Source organism: Ylistrum balloti, unplaced genomic scaffold (assembly GCF_031769215.1).
Source record: "Ylistrum balloti isolate Yb309-2 unplaced genomic scaffold, AGI_CSIRO_Ybal_v1 Utg371052, whole genome shotgun sequence".
Lineage (NCBI taxonomy): Eukaryota > Metazoa > Mollusca > Bivalvia > Pectinida > Pectinidae > Ylistrum > Ylistrum balloti.
This window is the reverse complement of record NW_026782582.1, coordinates 129,053-151,880: the sequence shown is the minus strand read 5'-3', so window position 1 is coordinate 151,880 and position 22,828 is coordinate 129,053. Positions and strand designations below refer to the sequence as shown.

General features: G+C 37.2%; 1 protein-coding gene across 1 annotated transcript in view; it reads right to left on the bottom strand.

Moving 5' to 3' along the window:
• The window catches only part of LOC132560345 (myelin transcription factor 1-like), a 68,600-nt gene that overhangs the window by 9,470 nt on the left and 36,302 nt on the right, over positions 1–22,828 (bottom strand). The window contains exons 5-16 of the mRNA XM_060225017.1: positions 20,904–20,946; positions 20,663–20,753; positions 17,982–18,922; positions 14,626–14,695; positions 14,443–14,483; positions 14,193–14,220; positions 11,171–11,233; positions 9,589–9,659; positions 6,832–6,981; positions 4,448–5,147; positions 1,379–1,402; positions 238–465 (exon numbers count right to left, since the gene is read on the bottom strand). Coding sequence (XP_060081000.1) covers positions 238–465; positions 1,379–1,402; positions 4,448–5,147; positions 6,832–6,981; positions 9,589–9,659; positions 11,171–11,233; positions 14,193–14,220; positions 14,443–14,483; positions 14,626–14,695; positions 17,982–18,922; positions 20,663–20,753; positions 20,904–20,946 — 2,450 coding nt within the window. The remainder of the gene's footprint in view (positions 1–237; positions 466–1,378; positions 1,403–4,447; positions 5,148–6,831; positions 6,982–9,588; positions 9,660–11,170; positions 11,234–14,192; positions 14,221–14,442; positions 14,484–14,625; positions 14,696–17,981; positions 18,923–20,662; positions 20,754–20,903; positions 20,947–22,828) is intronic.

Here is a 22,828-nt window from a genome sequence, read left to right as displayed (position 1 = left end):
GATGATAATGATGATGAGTTGATGGATGGTGATAAAATGAAATGAGAATGATGCAGCCAACATTCTTGCATTTCATGCAGGATTACAGGATAAATGGCCACCAGTGCTGTCAACCAATCAAAAAACCAGTTGTCAGTGCTGTCGACCAATCAAAAAGCTGACAAGGAGATCAAAGAGAACACTGACAGAATTACCCATCACTTAGGAGACCTGTCATGGCTATCATTCAAAACTTACTTTAATTCAATCTGATTGGCTTGTACCGTGGCTCTATCAGCCAATGGGCACCCCGATAGGCTTCTGTGAGAGGAGTAATTCCCTGTGATGTGTCCCGATCCGTCACATCCAACGGTGGGACACTGAAGGCTTTCTTTATTTTCCATCTTGGCCTTGAGCGAGTCTGGACTTTGAGAACGAGGGTCGTTGTCATGGTCTACTGGACTACAAGTGGGCTCCCCTGATAATCTAAGATGGCCATGCAAGAAAGGCGACTTGAAATCAGCGATGAATCATGCAACAAGGAGCATGGAGATGAGGTAATATCAGTAATGATGTTATAACTGGATTAAGTATGCTTTCTATAAATGTTCTCAAACAGCTCAGTGACGGATCCAGAGGCAATTCTTATGCTTCAAGAAATTTCTCAGCCAGAGAGTTTCCATTAAAAAATTCAAAAGTTTCCCCTCCAATTTCATTTCATTTGGAACAAAACCGTTCCTGTTCCTGACCACCAAACATTTTGTTGAACCCCTTCCTCTCACTGACTAAATCTCTGGATCCACCCACTGCATGTTAATTTGTTAAACACAACGACAAAAATGAGGCAAGAGAAACAATGAAAATGATAACAAAATATAAACAAAAGAAATAGATAATAGTGGAGGAAGGAAGCACACAAAGAGAGAGAGAGAGAGAGAAAGGGGGAAAAAAAGGAAAAACTCAAAAAGAAAATAAAACAAAAATAAAAATTGAAAAAGCAAACTAAAAGACAGTTGAGCGATAACAATGTTTTATTTTCTCACAATATTTACAACAAGTACTACAACATTTAGAGGTCAACAACTGATCTGTATATATATTGTGCATGAAAACTACTACCAAGGGTGAGACAACAATACTGACTGGGACTGTCCCACCAAGTACAACCCTGGCCAACACTCCCTTATCTCCAGCCAAACTTCTTCCTTATTAAAAAAACCTAGTAAAAAACCAGCTGATTAATAAATTTAAAAATAAACATAAAATCAACGTGAATACTAGTATTCATGTAAACCTTGAAAATTCTATGAAACCAATTTGTAAATTGGATGGCCGAGAGGAGACAGGATGAGGTGGCTGTGGTTTCGGTAATCAAGTATATAAATTTAGCAATTATTACCTGTCAGCATTTAAGTCCCCACACCTGGAAGTAAAAATTGGAGTTTTAATATCTGGAAAATTTACAATTCCATTAAAGTGAAGTTTAAATTCCATAATCAATCTCCAGTTAATATTAAGACTGATTTTTGATGATAAACATTACATTCAAGATGAAAATCACGGACATGTATGAACAATTGTTTTCAAACAAACCCAATACAATTGATGAAAACAGCTTGCAGGGACTTAAATGCCTAAAGTTTAACAGAGCCACAAAAGAAAGATCTTTATGAAGAAGAATTAGTTTGGATTTTTTCCTTCATAGATGACAAAGGTATTTACTAACAATAGAGCTAATTTGATTACTGAAGACATGAACTTGAACTTGCAAGCTAGCATGTCTGACAAGTTATTTACAACTTATATAGATTTGTATAACCATATAACATTTCATTTGACACATTTTTCCTGAAAATGTATAATACTTTGATGTTTATCATTATAACAGTGGGTATAAGGTAAATCCTGAGAACTTGCTCTGGTAACAGATCAACAAAGTAATGAAGTCAAAAGCTGTAACAATAACAAAGTTGCTATAATACCTAAAATATCAGTAAAACTAAAATATTTTAATCCAACACCCCTTCATAATTGTCCCTAGTCCATTGCACTAATTGTTTCATATAAACCTAATGTCTGTTTTCCAGAGCAAAAATTTAATTGAACACATGCAATTTCTTTCCATCATTCCTATTTGTAAATTTTATCCTTAAGTAATCCCTACCCCCTGCTCTGCTTACCTACAGAACCAACCGAAATTTTATTCTAGACTAACCCGTATCTCTCTCCTCCATTCCCTCACAGAACCAACCAAAATTTTATTCTAGACTAACCCGTATCTCTCTCCTCCATTCCCCCACAGAACCAACCGAAATTTTATTCTAGCTGACCCTTATCTCTCTCCTCCATTCCCTCACAGAACCAACCTAAATTTTATCCTAGACTAACCCTCAACCCTCTCCTCCACTCCCTCACAAAAGAAAATATCTCTGTTGGATGTTCAAAATCATGATTTACTAAAAGCTTACAGCAAAGAAAAGCACTGTTCACAAAACCCATGAAATTGATTTAGTCTGTTGTCATTTTTTTCCCCATTTTCTATAGATTTGATTCTATCTTTAAAAATAAGTAACAAGAGGTCTATGGGGCCTATATCTCTCACTTGGTTTTTTCAGCTATTCAGTCATTCAACAAAAGTTGAAAATTGAAGATTTTCTAAAATTTATTTCCCTAATGGGTACTGGCTTTGTTTTGAAAAAGAAGTCAGATCCACTATTTATAAACAAAAGGCCCATTGGGCCAGTATTACTCATCTGACTTTTCTTTGCTTAAATTTCTCAATTTCCCCTATTAAGCCCTTCCCCTCCCAACAGAGGGAGCTGCAGAGCACTGTTTGTCACTCAAGGATACTTGAGAAAAAATTAGGACAGAACTCTGGTATGCCTTCCGATGGAGCATTCATTAAAGGATGAGTTTTTAAGAATGCTCTATTTCCCTACTGGGCCCCAACCCTCCAGTCTAGGAGGCTAAGATTGACTGTTCATACAAAATTGATTCCCCTTTTCCAAAAGGTGATTCAATCCAAATTTGGGCAATATCCAATCATTTCTATAGAAGTAGTAGGATTTGTTTAATTTCTCCTTTAAGTCCCTATCATCTCTTAAACCTAGGCTCCCTTTCTGCCGAAGCAGCTAGACCTGGTCAAAAACTGTTCAGTCACTTATAAGCATTAGCATTTTTCGATAAAAAGTGACAGACGACTGACTCTGTGCCATGGTATCAGCTCACCGGTCTTTTTGACTAAATAATGCTTACAGTAAGAGAGGCCCAAGGGGCCTGCATCACTCGCCTGGATAATTTAGCTATTCAGGAATTTAATAAATAATTTTAAATATAACAATATCTGATATAATTTCCTTCTTGGGTCCTTCCCTTGTGGTCAAACATAAGTCAAATACACTATACATAAAAATTGCTTCAGACCAAACTTGGACAACATATTTGTATGAAAGAAATATTTTTAAGAATTAACATTTCCCCAATATGGCCTGTCCCTCCCAACCCAGGGGGCTGGAATCCACTGTTTTCACACAACTGATTCCATTTCAACCAAGAATATTTCAGACTAAATTGAGGAAATATCCTTTCATTTCTACAGAAGTAGGATTTTGTAGAATTCACTCCATTTCCCCTAAAAGGATTTTTTTAAAATTTGCTCTATGACCCCTATTTGGCCCCGCTCTCAGGCCTCAGGGTGAGGAGACTACTGTTTATAACGGAAACGTTGATGGACGGACGACGTACGCCACAGTATGCCATACGCTCAATTGGCCCTATGGGCCAGGTGAACTAAAGATGAAGCATCATACATATAAATGTTACTCCATACAAAGCCAGGGATATGCTGGCTTATCCCAAATACTAAATAGCAAGTTCATATTTTGTTCATCACTGTACATTTAGCTAACAGATGGCACACAATCTTATCTTTGTGAACAATTCAAGAAATCCGAAGTTCCATAATGGGCACCTATGTGATAAGCAGAGTCATTCCAGGGAGCACATCTTTCTCATTCTAGTTACATGACCTTTTCACCCCTATCCAACAACAGTAAGACCCCTGACAAAAGTACAGGTCCACTATTGGAAAATTGGGCTGAGAAGATCTACCACCTAGTTCTTAGCTATAAGGAACTACCTAATGGAACCTCCAAACAAAAACAGAAAATTTCAAACGTCTTTCTTTTCAAGTGTGAATCATAAAAAGCAGAATTCATAAAAAAAATAGTTTTGACTGAAAACATCAACAGAGGTTCTCATATAACCTCAATATTTTGACTTGTAGAAATTGAAAGAAAGATGGAAACTGCCACTAGATAATTCAGTACAGCCTCAGTCAGGATAATGACCCTTTGACAATGGAGAGTTCATGCCACAAGGCATAATCTAATTCATACAGGTATTTTATCACAATAAACTCAACAGAAGGGTATTTAAATCTGCGTCCCACTGGTTACAGGGGAACTACTTTTTCGTGTATTGAGGGAGTAAGACGTACCCCGAGGGCACGTTGATGGTTTGTCCTGTGGGACTGACGTAAATAGAGCTGATTGTGGATTTGGTTGAGGTTTTGGTTGTTTTGGAGGGGAGTATAGATCCAGGGGTGGGCATTTTAGACTTCGCCATCAAGGGATTAGGAATAGTCAACGTCGTAACAGACCTGGTAAATGCCACTGAAGACGGTGGAGCCCCACCGGAGGGCACTTTTTTCCTGCCTAGAAGATCACTAACACTGTTCATGAAGTCACTCCCTTCCAGTGAGGTGGTTGATGAACTTCGGGAGAGGCTATTGGCAGAAGACACACTACTGCTTGATGAAGATGATGATGATGATGATGATGATTTATTCTGAGGCTTTAAACTTGGTCGTCGGAGGATATTGGGACGGTCTGAGTCACGTTTCATGATCTTGGGTTTGGCAGGGGGAAGTGGGGGTGTTGTGGAACGTTCTGGGGGACTGGACTGTTCCACTGTAGTAGGTCCCGGTGTTGTTGCCTGACTGACAGCAGCTGTAGGGGCTGTGGGTGCTCCCTGCAGTTCTGGACGGTTATACTTCTCTAATTCTTTTGCCAGATTGCCCCGCGGTGTGGAGGTGGACACTACAGAGTCAATACTCTGCAGCTCCAGCTGTTTGGTTAGTATCATTGGTCGCAGCACTCGGTCCGTCTCTATAGAGGTGTAAACAATCAAATTAACTATTCACACAGTGAAACCAAACCCCAGCAAAACTGACTCTATACAAAATACTAGTGGATAGGAACAACTCAGCTGGCTTGAATACCATTCACATCGATAAATTCAAAGTTATATAATTATTGTTTTATATAACAAAAAAACATTACTATTCAAAACAAATTCTATTTAAAATGTGAAGAAATCAATTTCAATGCCTTAAGCAGAAAAATCCACCGAACAATAGAATATTGGAAAAAGTTTTTTCGCTTCGGTGATATTATTGACATTTTCATATCAAAAAGAGAGAAAGATAATCATTCTACAAGAAGGACAGACTTCTTCCTAAAGAGTTGGAAAGTTTTTCTCATGCAAAAAGAACAAGAAAATGTCTGATTTCTTGAAATGGCATGCAAATAAAACACAACACAAATTAATGGCCTTTACCTCAGAGTGAGGCTTGAAAAATGCAGAGCACTCATCAAAACCATCAAACTGAGACAAAAAAAACAAAGTAACGAAAAAAAGATTCAAACTTAGAACAGGAGTACATACATCTAAGATATTGCTTGGTAACCTGGTGAATTTCTTACGCTAAAATTCAGAAATGAGTGAGCATTTAGGAATATATAACTCAATTAACATACTAACACAAAGGTTATCACTGATGGAATATGATATGACTAGGATATTTGGTAACCAACACATGACCTCAGAATTCTGAGTTAATGATGTTTACAACCCATTGTGATCAACTAGTTTACATCTGGATTACCAATCATCAATCACTTTTACAAAACTATCAGATTATTGTTCTGTCTTGTTAATCAGAATTTGATCACAAAATTGATGAAAATAAATCTTGTGTGAAAGAAACTTTGTTTACAGGAAACAGCACTCAACACTTTTAATAATATAAGAATGGCTTTTTAACTCCCTTGTACTCACTCCCAAACCCAAACCTCCACTGCATTTCCCGTTCAGGTGGAGCGACACCTTTTGGTCTGTTTATCCAGACGTAAATAAATGAAAATCAAGAGTGGCTATACTTAACATAATAAAATTCACTGATATACCTAACCGAAAAGATGAAATGAATGTTTGAAATGTTTCACATCTCTTCTAATCCCTTGAAGACTATGACCAAGATCTGATTATATATGGATTCTTATTGTTGTTCTTTTGGTGTGTTAGGAACCAGAGCTTGGAAAATACAGACATACATAAGTTATCTATTGAGCCACATGGGATTTAAAAAAAAAGAAAAACTGATTGTGTGCAAGAAATCAAATTGGAAATGATGTGTGATGTACCAAGAGTACAAAGACAGATGATGTTCTGCTACAGACTCATACAGAAACAGTGTATAATAACACATTTGTCTGGCCAATGACAGTCTGAAGCTCACAGCCAGAGCCTTCACTTGTGTCAGCTCATCCCTAATTCAGGCTCAACATATCAGCTGTCATATATATAGAAAGTTATTGGACTGAAGAAATTGCAATCAGTCACACATGGAATTCTATTTCTTTTCAATAATTACAACGAATTTGAATAATATCCAGTATTTGTGACAGGACTGAATTAGATTTTAAAGACATAAGGACATTGCCCATGTGTCCTGAATGAGGATGAGTTGAGACAAAACAAAAGGTGCGAAGTTAGTGTACAGGTACCGACCCGAGGCAGACAGTCCGGCCAAGCTACTCATTGTTTTGTCTGACAATTTGCACTTCTGAGCAGCCAATCGGATGAGCTCTTTTTCATTGCATGTGGCAAGAACCGCCTTGGATGGGTCGTCTTCTTTGGGGAGCAGAACAAGATGGAGCCCTGACACCGATAAAAACAAAAAAACAAAAAACTTACGTCAAGCTAAAACGATCACAATGACAAGACCATCAAACTACAAAGGGACCCGCTAGAAATAATAGAACCATTCAACAACAGCCATGGGGAAACAAACCAAAGGCGGCCATGCTCTGTGTTGGTGTAATATCAAAGTAAAAATTAATCTTTAATAAAAACAAGCTGAGTCTATGCAGATTAAGCGGTATGGATTACATAATTTCAGGTTATAAACACCCCTATGTCTATTTCATTTCCTGTACTATACCTGTAGATTATGTTTTGGCCTCCTGGGCATATCGTAGGAAATACTTTTCAGTTCATAACACTATACAATCAAATTAAAGAATAAATTCAAATTATACACACACTGCATAGACTCAGTATAATATTCCTCTATAACCAAAATATCAACACAAAATAACTTTCTGAAAAGTGACATACTGTATGGTTACAAATAAGTGATTTGGATTTCTTTTTTTACAATGTTTTAACATCAGCATGGAATATGACAGAACCATACAGTACATCTGCCTATACAAACCCAAGTTTGGTTGTTTTAGTACATCTACAAAGCCCAAACAAGAACATTATTGTTTTTTCCTTTTCAAAATATTTCAAACCTTTGATTACAGATGTTTTATATAACGCATCATTCATAACATTAAGCTACAAGCTAACTAGGTTCAAAATTGACCTGACTAGAAAAATCAGGCCTTCTTTTTTATCACATCAATCACTTAAAGTCAGTCTCAATCTGGTCAAACTTTAAAATAAAAACAAAGTGAGTAGAGACAGATATACCCTCATCTTCTCATATTTGTTTACAGATTAAAACCTACTGCTATTAACGACATTCCTAAAACATCTTGTACAAAATCTTCTTACTTCTGTTTTTATCTAAAAGTGGTCAACAGTGATATCTGACCTTGACCGATGGTCTGATTAGGTATAGGCCGTAGTGGGATGATAGTATGGTGTGAATACGAATCTGGCCATCTTGTACATCAGGGTATCAAAACACACATAAGTCTACACAGACAAAGTGATTAACATATACTGTTTAAGACAAGAGTACCAGTGAAACTGATGAAGGCTCCCCGAAAACATCTTTATTGTTTACAAAATTAAAATAAAGGACAATAATTCTGTTGCACAGGGTTTCAGGCATTTGGTGCACTGTAAAAAAGGGCACTTACTGTAATAAAGGGCATTTACTCTGTAATTGCAAGACTGCATCCCCTAAATTTGGTAAACTGAACATCGTCTTAGTATGACCATCATACACACCAAGTTACATTATCTTTAATTCAAGCAAAGTTTTGAACCAGACGTAAAAAATATACAAGAGGGCAATAATGTAATTAATAAGTCACAGCGCCCTGACTTTGGAACAGTGAACATTGCTTTTGCAAGATGAATGTATACGTAATGTTTCATTAAAGCAGTTTAAATGCAGGCCAAGTTACGCGTAGCAAAGGGCAATAATTCTGTAATGAACCGGTTGGGGGCCCTGTATTTTGTACACTGCACTCCTCTCATCATTGTCAATGTATATACTAAGTTTCATTATCTTTATTTAAATGCAAGCAATTCAAAGTTGTCCTCTGGAGATGAAATTTACACAAAGGGCAATAACTCTGTAATTAAGGCATTATGGGTCCTGAATTACACTACACATCATCTTAAAATGATTGAAGTATACACCAAGTTTTGTGATCCTTGCATAACTATGGACAAAGTAATGCTCTGAACATGAGAGGACAGATGGAAAGATGGATTGACTGATGGACGGACGGACAAACAGATGGACAAGTCAGTGACAATATACCCCCTATGACCATGGCAATGATGGGAAGCATAACAAGAAGGCCATGACCCACAACAGTCATTATCCAATTTATGGATAGGTAGACCATAGGACTTGATAATGTTGGTCTAACAAATCTGGTAAATTTTAATTTTGATCCTTAAAAACGATCAATAAACTCAGGGTAGGTTTTGTTCATGACAAATTGTTGCTAATCCGGTAACAAAATGGCTACTGTGCCTCTGCACATTGTCTCAAGTTTTGACAAGGCTGAAAAATAACAACTTATCATTTCTTTCTTTTCCTTAACAAATTAAACTCCAAATATTTTTCTCAATGGTGTGAATGAAACTTGAGAAGTAGTTCAGACTATTTGTTCATAATGAGTCACGTTGGATTTTGGATCAAACCTAAAAATAAGATTTGGTCAGGACAATCTCGGGATCACTTCATGAATGTTTGATATCATTGTCACTTCCTCATAAGGTTTCAGGCAATATTTGGGCAAAATCTACTAGGAAAAGACAAGTAGTATTAATAGTTTACGGATAGCGGTCAGCGCATGGCCCACGATGACAGCCAACACGTGATAGAGAAAGGTCATCTTCTGACCAGGTGACCTTAAACTACTAGGTCAAGGAATAGGTTTGTACAAAATATTTGTTCTGAGAATTCACATAAAATACTGTCCTTCACAAATAATTCTTTATGTTCAATTACCCAAGAATTCTTATTGTTATCAGGTACAGGTACATTAAATAGGATGTAGAAGATGTACTCACCCGATTTCCTAGCATTTGCCTGTGTGGAACTGACTAGTTTTCCCATGGCAGCGATTGGGCATCCAGACAAACTGAAGTATAAAGATAGATTTAAAAATACAGCATACAAAGCACTGATTATCATCATACTGCTGAGCCCCTTTACCATCATGCTACCCATGTTGCTGGAAATTTGTCTTCCGATACAACTTCATAGGAATCACCTCTATACAAAACTTGTTAAAAAGACACTGTCTTTACGATCCAAGTCACTTCAGACAGATACACTGATTAGAATGACGTATTTTATGTAATTGGTAAAAGAACAACAGGGCCATACCTTAAATGGTCATCTGACAATCAATCTTTATGTAATTGGTAAAAGTACAACAGGGCCATGGCCCTAATTGGTCATCTGACAATCAATCTTTATGTAATTGGTAAAAGTACAACAGGGCCATGGCCCTAATTGGTCATCTGACAATCAATCTTTATGTAATTGGTAAAAGGACAACAGGGCCATGGCCCTAATTGGTCATATGACAATCAATCTTTATGTAATTGGTAAAAGGACAACAGGGCCATGGCCCTAATTGGTCATCTGACAATCAATCTTTATGTAATTGGTAAAAGGACAACAGGGCCATGGCCCTAATTGGTCATATGACAATCAATCTTTATGTAATTGGTAAAAGGACAACAGGGCCATGGCCCTAATTGGTCATATGACAATCAATCTTTATGTAATTGGTAAAAGGACAACAGGGCCATGGCCCTAATTGGTCATATGACAATCAATCTTTATGTAATTGGTAAAAGGACAACAGGGCCATGGCCCTAATTGGTCATATGACAATCAATCTTTATGTAATTGGTAAAAGGACAACAGGGCCATGGCCCTAATTGGTCATATGACAATCAATCTTTATGTAATTGGTAAAAGGACAACAGGGCCATGGTCATCTGACAATCAATCTTTATGTAATTGGTAAAAGGACAACAGGGCCATGGTCATCTGACAATCAACGATATGGATCAACAAACCACAGAATTCACTGATGGTGGTCGGACAAATCTGATGAATTCAAATTTTGAACAGTCCTTAAAAATATCAGAAACTCATAAATAGTGAGTTCTGTTCATGAAAAACAGCTATACAATCATGTTACAAAATGGCTACTGTGGTAATGTTGAAGTTTTGGTTGGGCTGGAAAATAAAAAGAAATCATCTCTTTCTTTTCCTCAAATCAAACAAGCAAAAAACATAAGATGTGGTCAGAACAATCTCAGGATCACTTTATGCATGTTTAATATCATTGCCAGTCTCTGATAATGTTTAAATCTAAATTTGGTTGAAATCTACCTGGCTTTAAGAAAGTGTAGCATTTTGGAACAAAATGTTGTCTAATTCTCCCCCCCCCCCCCCCTCCCTTCATACCCCTTCCTCCCCTCTTTCAACCATGATCCATGCATGACTTATGACTTCAGGTATAAATTAAATCTACACAATAATTGTTAAATTGATCAAATTCATTGTAAATAAAAAAGTATTCATGAGAAGTTGAAGAAGGTAGATAACTCTGTCACAAATTGGTGGTATTACCTTCTGTGTGTGCTCCTGGTGCTGTTTATGTGTCCCTTTCCGGTACAGCCTGGAGTAGGACACCTACTTGAAAGAAAAGGTCGTAGAGCTTATGTCAAAACACAATCGTCTTAAATACGCTGGAGGAAAACACAAAATACAGGTACCTAGAGATCACTTAATCAAATGATTGAAAAGTATGGTTGAAACTGAGGTCATCAAAGTCTTATAACTACTTGACAGGGTTGTAATACATAGGGCTAATACCTACCTTACAAGGTTGTGATACATAGTGTTAATACCTTCCTTACAAGGTTGTGATACATAGTGTTAATACCTACCTTACAAGGTTGTGATACATAGGGTTAATACCTACCTTACAAGGTTGTAATACATAGGGCTAATACCTACCTTACAAGGTTGTGATACATAGGGTTAATACCTACCTTACAAGGTTGTGATACATAGTGTTAATACCTACCTTACAAGGTTGTGATACATAGGGTTAATACCTACCTTACAAGGTTGTAATACATAGGGCTAATACCTACCTTACAAGGTTGTGATAAATAGTGTTAATACCTACCTTAGAAGGTTGTGATACATAGTGTTAATACCTACCTTACAAGGTTGTGATACATAGGGCTAATACCTACCTTAGAAGGTTGTGATACATAGTGTTAATACCTACCTTACAAGGTTGTGATACATAGTGTTAATACCTACCTTACAAGGTTGTGCTACATAGGGTTAATACCTACCTTACAAGGTTGTGCTACATAGTGTAAATACCTACCTGGCAAGGTTGTGATACATAGCGTTAATACCTACCTTACAAGGTTGTAATACATAGGGCTAATACCTACCTTACAAGGTTGTGATACATAGGGTTAATACCTACCTTACAAGGTTGTGATACATAGGGTTAATACCTACCTTACAAGGTTGTGATACATAGGGTTAATACCTACCTTACAAGGTTGTGAATACATAGGGTTAATACCTACCTTACAAGGTTGTGATACATAGGGTTAATACCTACCTTACAAGGTTGTGATACATAGGGTTAATACCTACCTTACAAGGTTGTGATACATAGGGCTAATACCTACCTTACAAGGTTGTGATACATAGTGTTAATACCTACCTTACAAGGTTGTGATACATAGTGTTAATACCTACCTTACAAGGTTGTGATACATAGTGTTAATACCTACCTTACAAGGTTGTGATACATAGGGTTAATACCTACCTTACAAGGTTGTGATACATAGTGTTAATACCTACCTTACAAGGTTGTGATACATAGGGTTAATACCTACCTTACAAGGTTGTGATACATAGTGTTAATACCTACCTTACAAGGTTGTGATACATAGGGTTAATACCTACCTTACAAGGTTGTGATACATAGGGTTAATACCTACCTTACAAGGTTGTGATACATAGTGTTAATACCTACCTTACAAGGTTGTGATACATAGGGTTAATACCTACCTTACAAGGTTGTGATACATAGTGTTAATACCTACCTTACAAGGTTGTGATACATAGGGTTAATACCTACCTTACAAGGTTGTGATACATAGGGTTAATACCTACCTTACAAGGTTGTGATACATAGTGTTAATACCTACCTTACAAGGTTGTGATACATAGTGTTAATACCTACCTTACAAGGTTGTGATACATAGTGTTAATACCTACCTTACAAGGTTGTGATACATAGTGTTAATACCTACCTTACAAGGTTGTGATACATAGTGTTAATACCTACCTTACAAGGTTGTGATACATAGTGTTAATACCTACCTTACAAGGTTGTGATACATAGTGTTAATACCTACCTTACAAGGTTGTGATACATAGGGTTAATACCTACCTTACAAGGTTGTGATACATAGTGTTAATACCTACCTTACAAGGTTGTGATACATAGGGCTAATACCTACCTTACAAGGTTGTGATACATAGGGTTAATACCTACCTTACAAGGTTGTGATACATAGGGTTAATACCTACCTTACAAGGTTGTGATACATAGGGCTAATACCTACCTTACAAGGTTGTGATACATAGGGTTAATACCTACCTTACAAGGTTGTGATACATAGGGTTAATACCTACCTTACAAGGTTGTAATACATAGGGTTAATACCTACCTTACAAGGTTGTGATACATAGTGTTAATATACATAGGGTTACCTTACAAGGTTGTGATACATAGTGTTAATACCTACCTTACAAGGTTGTGATACATAGGGTTAATACCTACCTTACAAGGTTGTGATACATAGTGTTAATACCTACCTTACAAGGTTGTGATACATAGGGTTAATACCTACCTTACAAGGTTGTGATACATAGTGTTAATACCTACCTTACAAGGTTGTGATACATAGGGTTAATACCTACCTTACAAGGTTGTGATACATAGGGTTAATACCTACCTTAAAGGTTGTGATACATAGTGTTAATACTACCTTACAAGGTTGTGATACATAGGGCTAATACCTACCTTACAAGGTTGTGATACATAGGGCTAATACCTACCTTACAAGGTTGTGATACATAGGGTTAATACCTACCTTACAAGGTTGTGATACATAGGGTTAATACCTACCTTACAAGGTTGTGATACATAGGACTAATACCTACCTTACAAGGTTGTGATACATAGGGTTAATACCTACCTTACAAGGTTGTGATACATAGGGTTAATACCTACCTTACAAGGTTGTGATACATAGGGTTAATACCTACCTTACAAGGTTGTGATACATAGTGTTAATACCTACCTTACAAGGTTGTGATACATAGTGTAAATACCTACCTTACAAGGTTGTGATACATAGTGTTAATACCTACCTTACAAGGTTGTGATACATAGGGCTAATACCTACCTTACAAGGTTGTGATACATAGGGTTAATACCTACCTTACAAGGTTGTGATACATAGGGTTAATACCTACCTTACAAGGTTGTGATACATAGGGTTAATACTTACCTTACAAGGTGTTAATACATAGTGTAAATACTTACCTGGCAAGGCTTTCATGCAAGGCAACCACTGAAAAAGAGAAATAAGTTTACACACATGGCAAAAGATTTCTTTTTACTTTGATCCAAATGAAACGTGAAATGTAAAACACATGCAGTCGATAAGTAAGCAGTTTGAAAGAAAGATTTCACTAATCCATCATATTGAATTTCTTCCTTTAGATTTAACATGCAAAGCCAGGTTCAATCTGGTGAAGTATTTTGTTGTCAGAAGAAATGACAGTAGACTTACCTTCAGGTGGAGCCATGCTCTTCCTCGGACAGCCTGATAAGCTACAAAATTAAAGTGATTTCATCATGATACATATTCGTTTCATTGAATAAATTGATTTTGACACACATCTTCTTTTGATCCAACTTATTGAATTAACACCATTGAGAATGTGAGCTTAACTGGATGTCCTAAGTTACGTACCTTCTGTGATGAGAGTAGAGACCAGTCACATGACCTGAACCATCACATCCTGGAGTCGGACACTTCACATCTTAAATAAAATATTTCCTCCCTGTTCATTACAATGATCTAACACATTCTGATAATATAAGACTATGAAAATATCAACAAAATGTTGATGATCAGATGTACCCAGTTTGAATCATGTCACACAAAATACTTGGTCTCATTTAAGTAACCTATCTGTTTAGACATATACTTCTACTATTTTCCAGTGTAAGACGAGAATTTGTTCAGCCCTGTACACGTGTTGTTAGGAAATGATAAACTACAGTATATTTGTGAGGAAATTCATCATCAAAAACCCTCATTCACATAATCCAATCAAATTCAGCTTAATTTAGTATACATAATCCAAACAAATTCAGCTTAATTTAGTATACATAATCCAAACAAATTCAGCTTAATTTAGTATACATAATCCAAACAAATTCAGCTTAATTTAGTATACTTAATCCAATCAAATTCAGCTTAATTTAGTATTCTTAATCTCAACAAATTCAGCTTAATTTAGTATACATAATCTAAACAAATTCAGCTTAATTTAGTATACATAATCTAAACAAATTCAGCTTAATTTAGTATACATAATCTAAACAAATTCAGCTTAATTTAGTATACTTAATCCAATCAAATTCAGCTTAACTTAGTATTAATTTAGTATACTGTACATTCACTGTAATCATTCAGATTAGAAACGATGAAGTTTTAGACCATCTGACTACTGGGTATTGTTAGGCTACTAGAGAGTAGATATGAATAAAATCTGTTGTAGATAATGGATGCATACAACAGATGTGTGGTACCACACAATAGTACACTGGCAAAGGCACTCATCAGGACACCACACCCAGTCGCATTAGACACCACACCAAGTCGCATTATACACCACACCCAGTCATATTATACACCACACCCAGTCATAAAATACACTATACCCAGTCGCATTATAAACCACACCCAGTCGCATTAGACACCACACCAAGTCGCATTATACACCACACCCAGTCGTATTATACACCACACCCAGTCGCAAAATACACTATACCCAGTCGCATTATAAACCACACCCAGTCGCATTAGACACCACACCAAGTCGCATTATACACCACACCCAGTCACATTATACACCACACCCAGTCGCATTAGACACCACACCCAGTCGCATTATACACCACACCCAGTCGCAAAATACACCACAACCAGTCACATTATACACCACACCCAATCGCAAAATACACCACACCCAGTCACATCAGGACACCAAACCCAGTCGCATTATACACCACACCCAGTCGCATTAGACACCACACCCAGTCACATTATACACCACACCCAGTCGCAAAATACATCACAACCAGTCACATTATACACCACACCCAGTCGCATTATACACCACACTCAGTCGCATTATACACCACACCAGTCGCATTATACACCACACCCAGTCGCAAAATACACCACAACCAGTCACATTATACACCACACCCAGTCGCAAAATACACCACACCCAGTCGCATAATACACCACACCCAGTCACATCAGGACACCACACCCTGTCACATTATACACCACACCCAGTCACATTATACACCACACCAAGTCACATCAGGACACCACACCCTGTCACATTATACACCACACCCAGTCACATTATACACCACACCCAGTCACATCAGGACACCAAACTCAGTCGCATTATACACCACACCCAGTCGCAAAATACACCACACCAGTCGCATTATACACCACACCCGGTCACATTATACACCACACCAAGTCACATCAGGACACCACACCCTGTCACATTATACACCACACCCAGTCACATTATACACCACACCCAGTCGCATTAAACACCACACCCAGTCACATCAGGACACCAAACCCAGTCGCATTATACACCACACCCAGTCGCATTAGACACCACAACCAGTCACATTATACACCACACCCAGTCGCAAAATACACCACAACCAGTCACATTATACACCACACCCAGTCGCAAAATACACCACACCCAGTCGCATAATACACCACACCCAGTCACATCAGGACACCACACCCTGTCACATTATACACCACACCCAGTCACATTATACACCACACCAAGTCACATCAGGACACCACACCCTGTCACATTATACACCACACCCAGTCACATTATACACCACACCCAGTCACATCAGGACACCAAACTCAGTCGCATTATACACCACACCCAGTCGCAAAATACACCACACTCAGTCGCATTATACACCACACCCGGTCACATTATACACCACACCAAGTCACATCAGGACACCACACCCTGTCACATTATACACCACACCCAGTCACATTATACACCACACCCAGTCGCATTATACACCACACCCAGTCACATCAGGACACCAAACCCAGTCGCATTATACACCACACCCAGTCGCATTAGACACCACAACCAGTCACATTATACACCACACCCAGTCGCAAAATACACCACAACCAGTCACATTATACACCACACCCAGTCGCATTATACACCACACTCAGTCGCATTATACACCACACCAGTCGCATTATACACCACACCCAGTCGCAAAATACACCACAACCAGTCACATTATACACCACACCCAGTCGCATTATACACCACACCCAGTCGCATTATACACCACACCAGTCGCATTATACACCACACCCGGTCACATTATACACCACACCAAGTCACATCAGGACACCACACCCTGTCACATTATACACCACACCCAGTCACATTATACACCACACCCAGTCGCATTATACACCACACCAAGTCACATCAGGACACCACACCCAGTCACATTATACACCACACCCAGTCATATTATACACCACACCCAGTCATATTATACACCACACCAAGTCATATTATACACCACACCCAGTCATATTATACACCACACCAAGTCGCATTATACACCACACCAAGTCGCATTATACAGATGACAGGTAAACCAGCTGTTAACTATTATAGGCTGAGCATTAAACAGGAAGTAGAAACAACCATTTTAAAGACTGGTATGTTTTGATCAGGGGACAGAACCCTTGCAGGGGTGAACTCTTAAATAAAGGCCAAAATGAGACACTGTCAAGGGAGACATTGGGAAGGAAATAATTATTGAAAATCAGATCCCACTTTAGTAGCCACGTACAAATCATGCATTGGGGACTGCTTGGACACCAACACAAACACTCCTTGTAACCTATCAGCAGGCCCAAGAAAACTCAGGTGCTGATATGCAATAGGCTTACACAAGTATACTGCTTCTACGTACACAAACAAATGTACACACCTTTGTCTTTGCTATCATCTGGTGCCAACATAGGCTTAACATCTTCCTCAGATTTCACACTTTGACTAGCAACAGAGGTTGTATTTGTAGTTGAAGTTGTTTCTCCTGTCGTTGTCCCGCTCCATTCTGCTACAACTTGGAACTGGCCTTCTTCCTCCTCGTCCTCCATCTCCTCCTTGGGAGTGACTGTTATCGTGGAGGCCTGGATCTGGCTAAGATTACTGATCAGAGATATAGGAATAGCTTTAGATGTGGCTACAGTTTGTACATCAGATCCTATCTCCACTTTCGTGATTGTGGCATCTGTCTGTGTGGTGGAGGCCTGACCTGTCTGTGACTGAATGGTGGCACACTGTTGTTCAATCTTTATAAGAATCTCCTCCTCACTGGATGACTGCGACACAACACCAGACAAGTCCTGTTTTTCTGATGATTGTGACACAAATATTGATGGTTTATCTGCTTTCTCTACTTTAATCTCCACAATGTCAGGTTTTGGAGCCGTTATCACTTTTGTGATCACACACATGTCCTCTGAACTTTCTCCAACCACAACCTCCTCTTTCTCTCCATCACTAGAATGTTCTTCCTTAATCTCATCCTCAACACTTGTATGTTCAATGATCACATCTGAGTCTAACTCTCCAGAGAGACTTCGTAGAGCCCTCTCTGCCTCCCTAAAACACTGCTGTTCCTCATTAAGGGATTCTAGTGCTGGTTTTTTTGTTACTATCAACTTCACTCCCTCATTAGATGAGTTCATAACCAGATCATCTGTTTCATTTTCCACCTCCTCCTCAACCTTGACCTTGATCAGTTCCACCACTTCACCAGTAGGGTCAACTTTCTCCACTTTGATACATTTAGCAGCAGGTACATCAGCCTCCACTCCTGATTCCTCTTGCTTCCTTTTTTTAGCTGCCATTGGACACGTAGTTACACTGAAAATGAATCAAACTCTGATCAATTTTGCTTGTTTGAGGAGTTCAATGATTAATTTAATCATGACTTCAACCATTTACTACCTCACACATGCAGATAATTAATTAATTAATTGCTTAGATAATTATTATTTCTGTTCATTAATTACGTTTTTGATATCCAAGAGAAGGGATCGGTGGTATTAAAATAAGAGTTACTGGTGTGGGATTAACCTGTCGCTTTTGTAAGTGTCAGAAACTGTGCTGATTGTAATTAGTTATATAAACAAAAGCTAAGCAGCACCGTGCCAGTCTAATCGCTGAAAGCTTGAACCTTATGATAAATATCAAAATTCATTAGCAAAGTATTCTTAAATTCATTCTCATTATTAATTCAAAAGGTCCAATCAATAACATAGCTTGACATCGACAGACACTTTGTAATAGGCCATTTCTAAACGAGGCTCCGATGTGAAAAAAAAAGTTGATTAATACCTAATTTTTGCTGTGTTTTACATGTCATTTAGTTGTTATACATAACCATAACAGATAACTTTCAACCATATTTAATCCAGAAAGTGCATGTTCATTATAAGGTAGCTATATTTCAAATATGATCAATAGTTTCTCAATCTTTTAACATCTAATCTGTTGTCCGTACTGCATTGTACACGTAAACATGGCTGTCATCTTTATGTTTGTTGCTTGATGTCAAACCTGATTGTTTTTGAAATAGTGAGTCACATTGCAGTTCAAGTGCTTATCCTATGTCATGATATCATCATTGAGTAAATAACATGAAGAAAGACGAGCTTGTACAAAACACTGATTTCACGAGTATCATCAATGATGATGGCTTTTTGTGTGTGTGTGTGTGTGTGTGTGTGTGTGTGTGATAGAGAGAGAGAGAGAGAGAGTACTGTACATTTCTCACAAAGATGAACTGTTAATTACTGAATTAAAAACCATTTACAACTATTACCATATGTTAATATATGTATTAAAACTGTCCTCCTATACTAACGATTTTGAGTTATTTCCAACAGAAAACAAAAGTTCTAATCAGAATGCTAGTTTCTTATCAAAACTCTAGTAAATCTTACATTCTCCCTAGGGGACGTGTGAGACCCTTGGGGCATGGAGTTCCAAATTTTGCTAAAGTACCTGAAGACCCTTCCAACAACAAAGAGCATTTAATTCTACAATATTTAGGTGTTGAAAAGAAGATTTTTAAAATTAGAGCTTATTGTACCTATCAACAAGTCATCATCCTACATTAATAATTCTAAATATTTACAACAGAAATTAAATAAATTATGCCTGAAAATGTACTTCTCTTATATAAACTATAGTAAACTTGATCCCCTCCCAAGGGGTATATGTAAGACCCTGGAACCATTGATTCAGAATTTAGGTAGAGCACCTTATACACTTCCATCCATGAAAAGCATTTGATTCTAACATATCTCAGTGTTGAGAAGATTTTTGAAATTTTAGTCAATTCGAGCAATTTGGCCCCAACCCCTCATGTCCCTATGGGATAGAAACCTTATAATTCACTGTTTCAGTTCATCTTTGGCCAGAAAATGTTTCTGCAAACTTTCCAATGATATTGGTTGAAATCAAAATATTAAAAACTTTACAGATGCACGCCAAATGCAATCGCAATATTGAGCCGTGAGCCTTTGTCTCTGGTGATCAAATAAAAGACCAGTTTTGAGAATTTTAGGAGACTGTTTTGTGAAAATATCTGGTACTGACCTTTTATGACGAGAATACTTTCCAGTTGAATGCCCTAATCCCTTACGGCCAGGGGAGGGACAGGAAAAAGTCAAACTGGTGATTACTGCATCTATAACAAAGTTACAACACAATGATCAATTACCCGTAATACACAACTCAGAAAATAATCTACTTTGATAAAAAATATGACAGATTCTTGGATATTAGAGTTCTGCGTGAAGAGAATTTTTTAAATTTCTACATGATCAGGAAAATTTACCTTCTCTCTCCTTCATTGTTCCATCACTTTCATCATTTTTGTCCTGGAAAAAAGTTGGAAAGGCTTGTAACTGAGTTTCTAACAATGAAAAACAGGAAAGAATGATAAGCAAAATGGCTGTTCATTTTACCTGTTGTTGTGCATTCATTTCAAGTGACAAGTAAATTAGCCAAAATAAAACATAATCATATTGCTAAATATTGTCTTTAACATTTATTCTACAAAGTCTTCTGAAATATTTAAACCAATCAAAATTAAATCCTACTTTAATAAGTTCTACAATCAGCCTATTTCCCATGCAGAAGCATCTTCATAACACCACTGTGGCCAAGAAGGCCTCGAACAAGACAAAAATAATTATAAATAAAGCAATGAAGGTGACATAACGATATAAAGACAGCTATATTATTCACTGATAACAGTAGTAGCAGTGGGAACAATCATTTACCCAGTAAAATATTTCTAAATAAAGCAATGAAGGTGACATAACGATATAAAGACAGCTATATTATTCACTGATAACAGTAGTAGTAGTGGGAACAATCATTTACCCAGTAAAATTATTCTAAATAAAGCAATGAAGGTGACCTAACGATATAAAGACAGCTATATTATTCACTGATAACAGTAGTAGTAGTGGGAACAATCATTTACCCAGTAAAATTATTCTAAATAAAGCAATGAAGGTGACCTAACGATATAAAGACAGCTATATTATTCACTGATAACAGTAGTAGTAGTGGGAACAATCATTTACCCAGTAAAATTATTCTAAATAAAGCAATGAAGGTGACCTAACGATATAAAGACAGCTATATTATTCACTGATAACAGTAGTAGTAGTGGGAACAATCATTTACCCAGTAAAATTATTCTAAATAAAGCAATGAAGGTGACATAACGATATAAAGACAGCTATATTATTCACTGATAACAGTAGTAGTAGTGGGAACAATCATTTACCCAGTAAAATTATTCTAAATAAAGCAATGAAGGTGACCTAACGATATAAAGACAGCTATATTATTCACTGATAACAGTAGTAGTAGTGGGAACAATCATTTACCCAGTAAAATTATTCTAAATAAAGCAATGAAGGTGACCTAACGATATAAAGACAGCTATATTATTCACTGATAACAGTAGTAGTAGTAGGAACAATCATTTACCCAGTAAAATATTTCTAAATAAAGCAATGAAGGTGACCTAACGATATAAAGACAGCTATATTATTCACTGATAACAGTAGTAGTAGTGGGAACAATCATTTACCCAGTAAAATAATTATAAATAAAGCAATGAAGGTGACCTAACGATATAAAGACAGCTATATTATTCACTGATAACAGTAGTAGTAGTGGGAACAATCATTTACCCAGTAAAATATTTCTGAATAAAGCGATGAAGGTGACCTAACGATATAAAGACAGCTATATTATTCACTGATAACAGTAGTAGTAGTGGGAACAATCATTTACCCAGTAAAATTATTCTGAATATTTCATTAATAAGAGCAAAAACATTCGACCTTTCAATTTTTCAACATTCCCACGAAATTTTAGACCATCAGCAGAACAAGGGGAAAAGTCTATAATGTGTTTTTTAAGATTTCACACCAACTTAACAAATAACAATACATAATCAGGACCATCTCTGGATCATTTCAGACAAGTTTCAACTAAATCCCACTGGTGAAAATTGAGAACATTAAAATAGATGAGAAACCATAATTTTAAATGTGTTTCTCAAGATGGCTGACATGATAGTCTCTTAAGATTTCACACAGACCCAAAAACTAACATTTGGTCAGACTACCTAAGGATTATTTCAAGCAAATAGAGTTTGAAAAGAATTTCAAAACAGAATTTTCAAGGTGGTGGACATGGAGGCCATATTTGAGTTTGGATTGACCCAATAAAAAATAA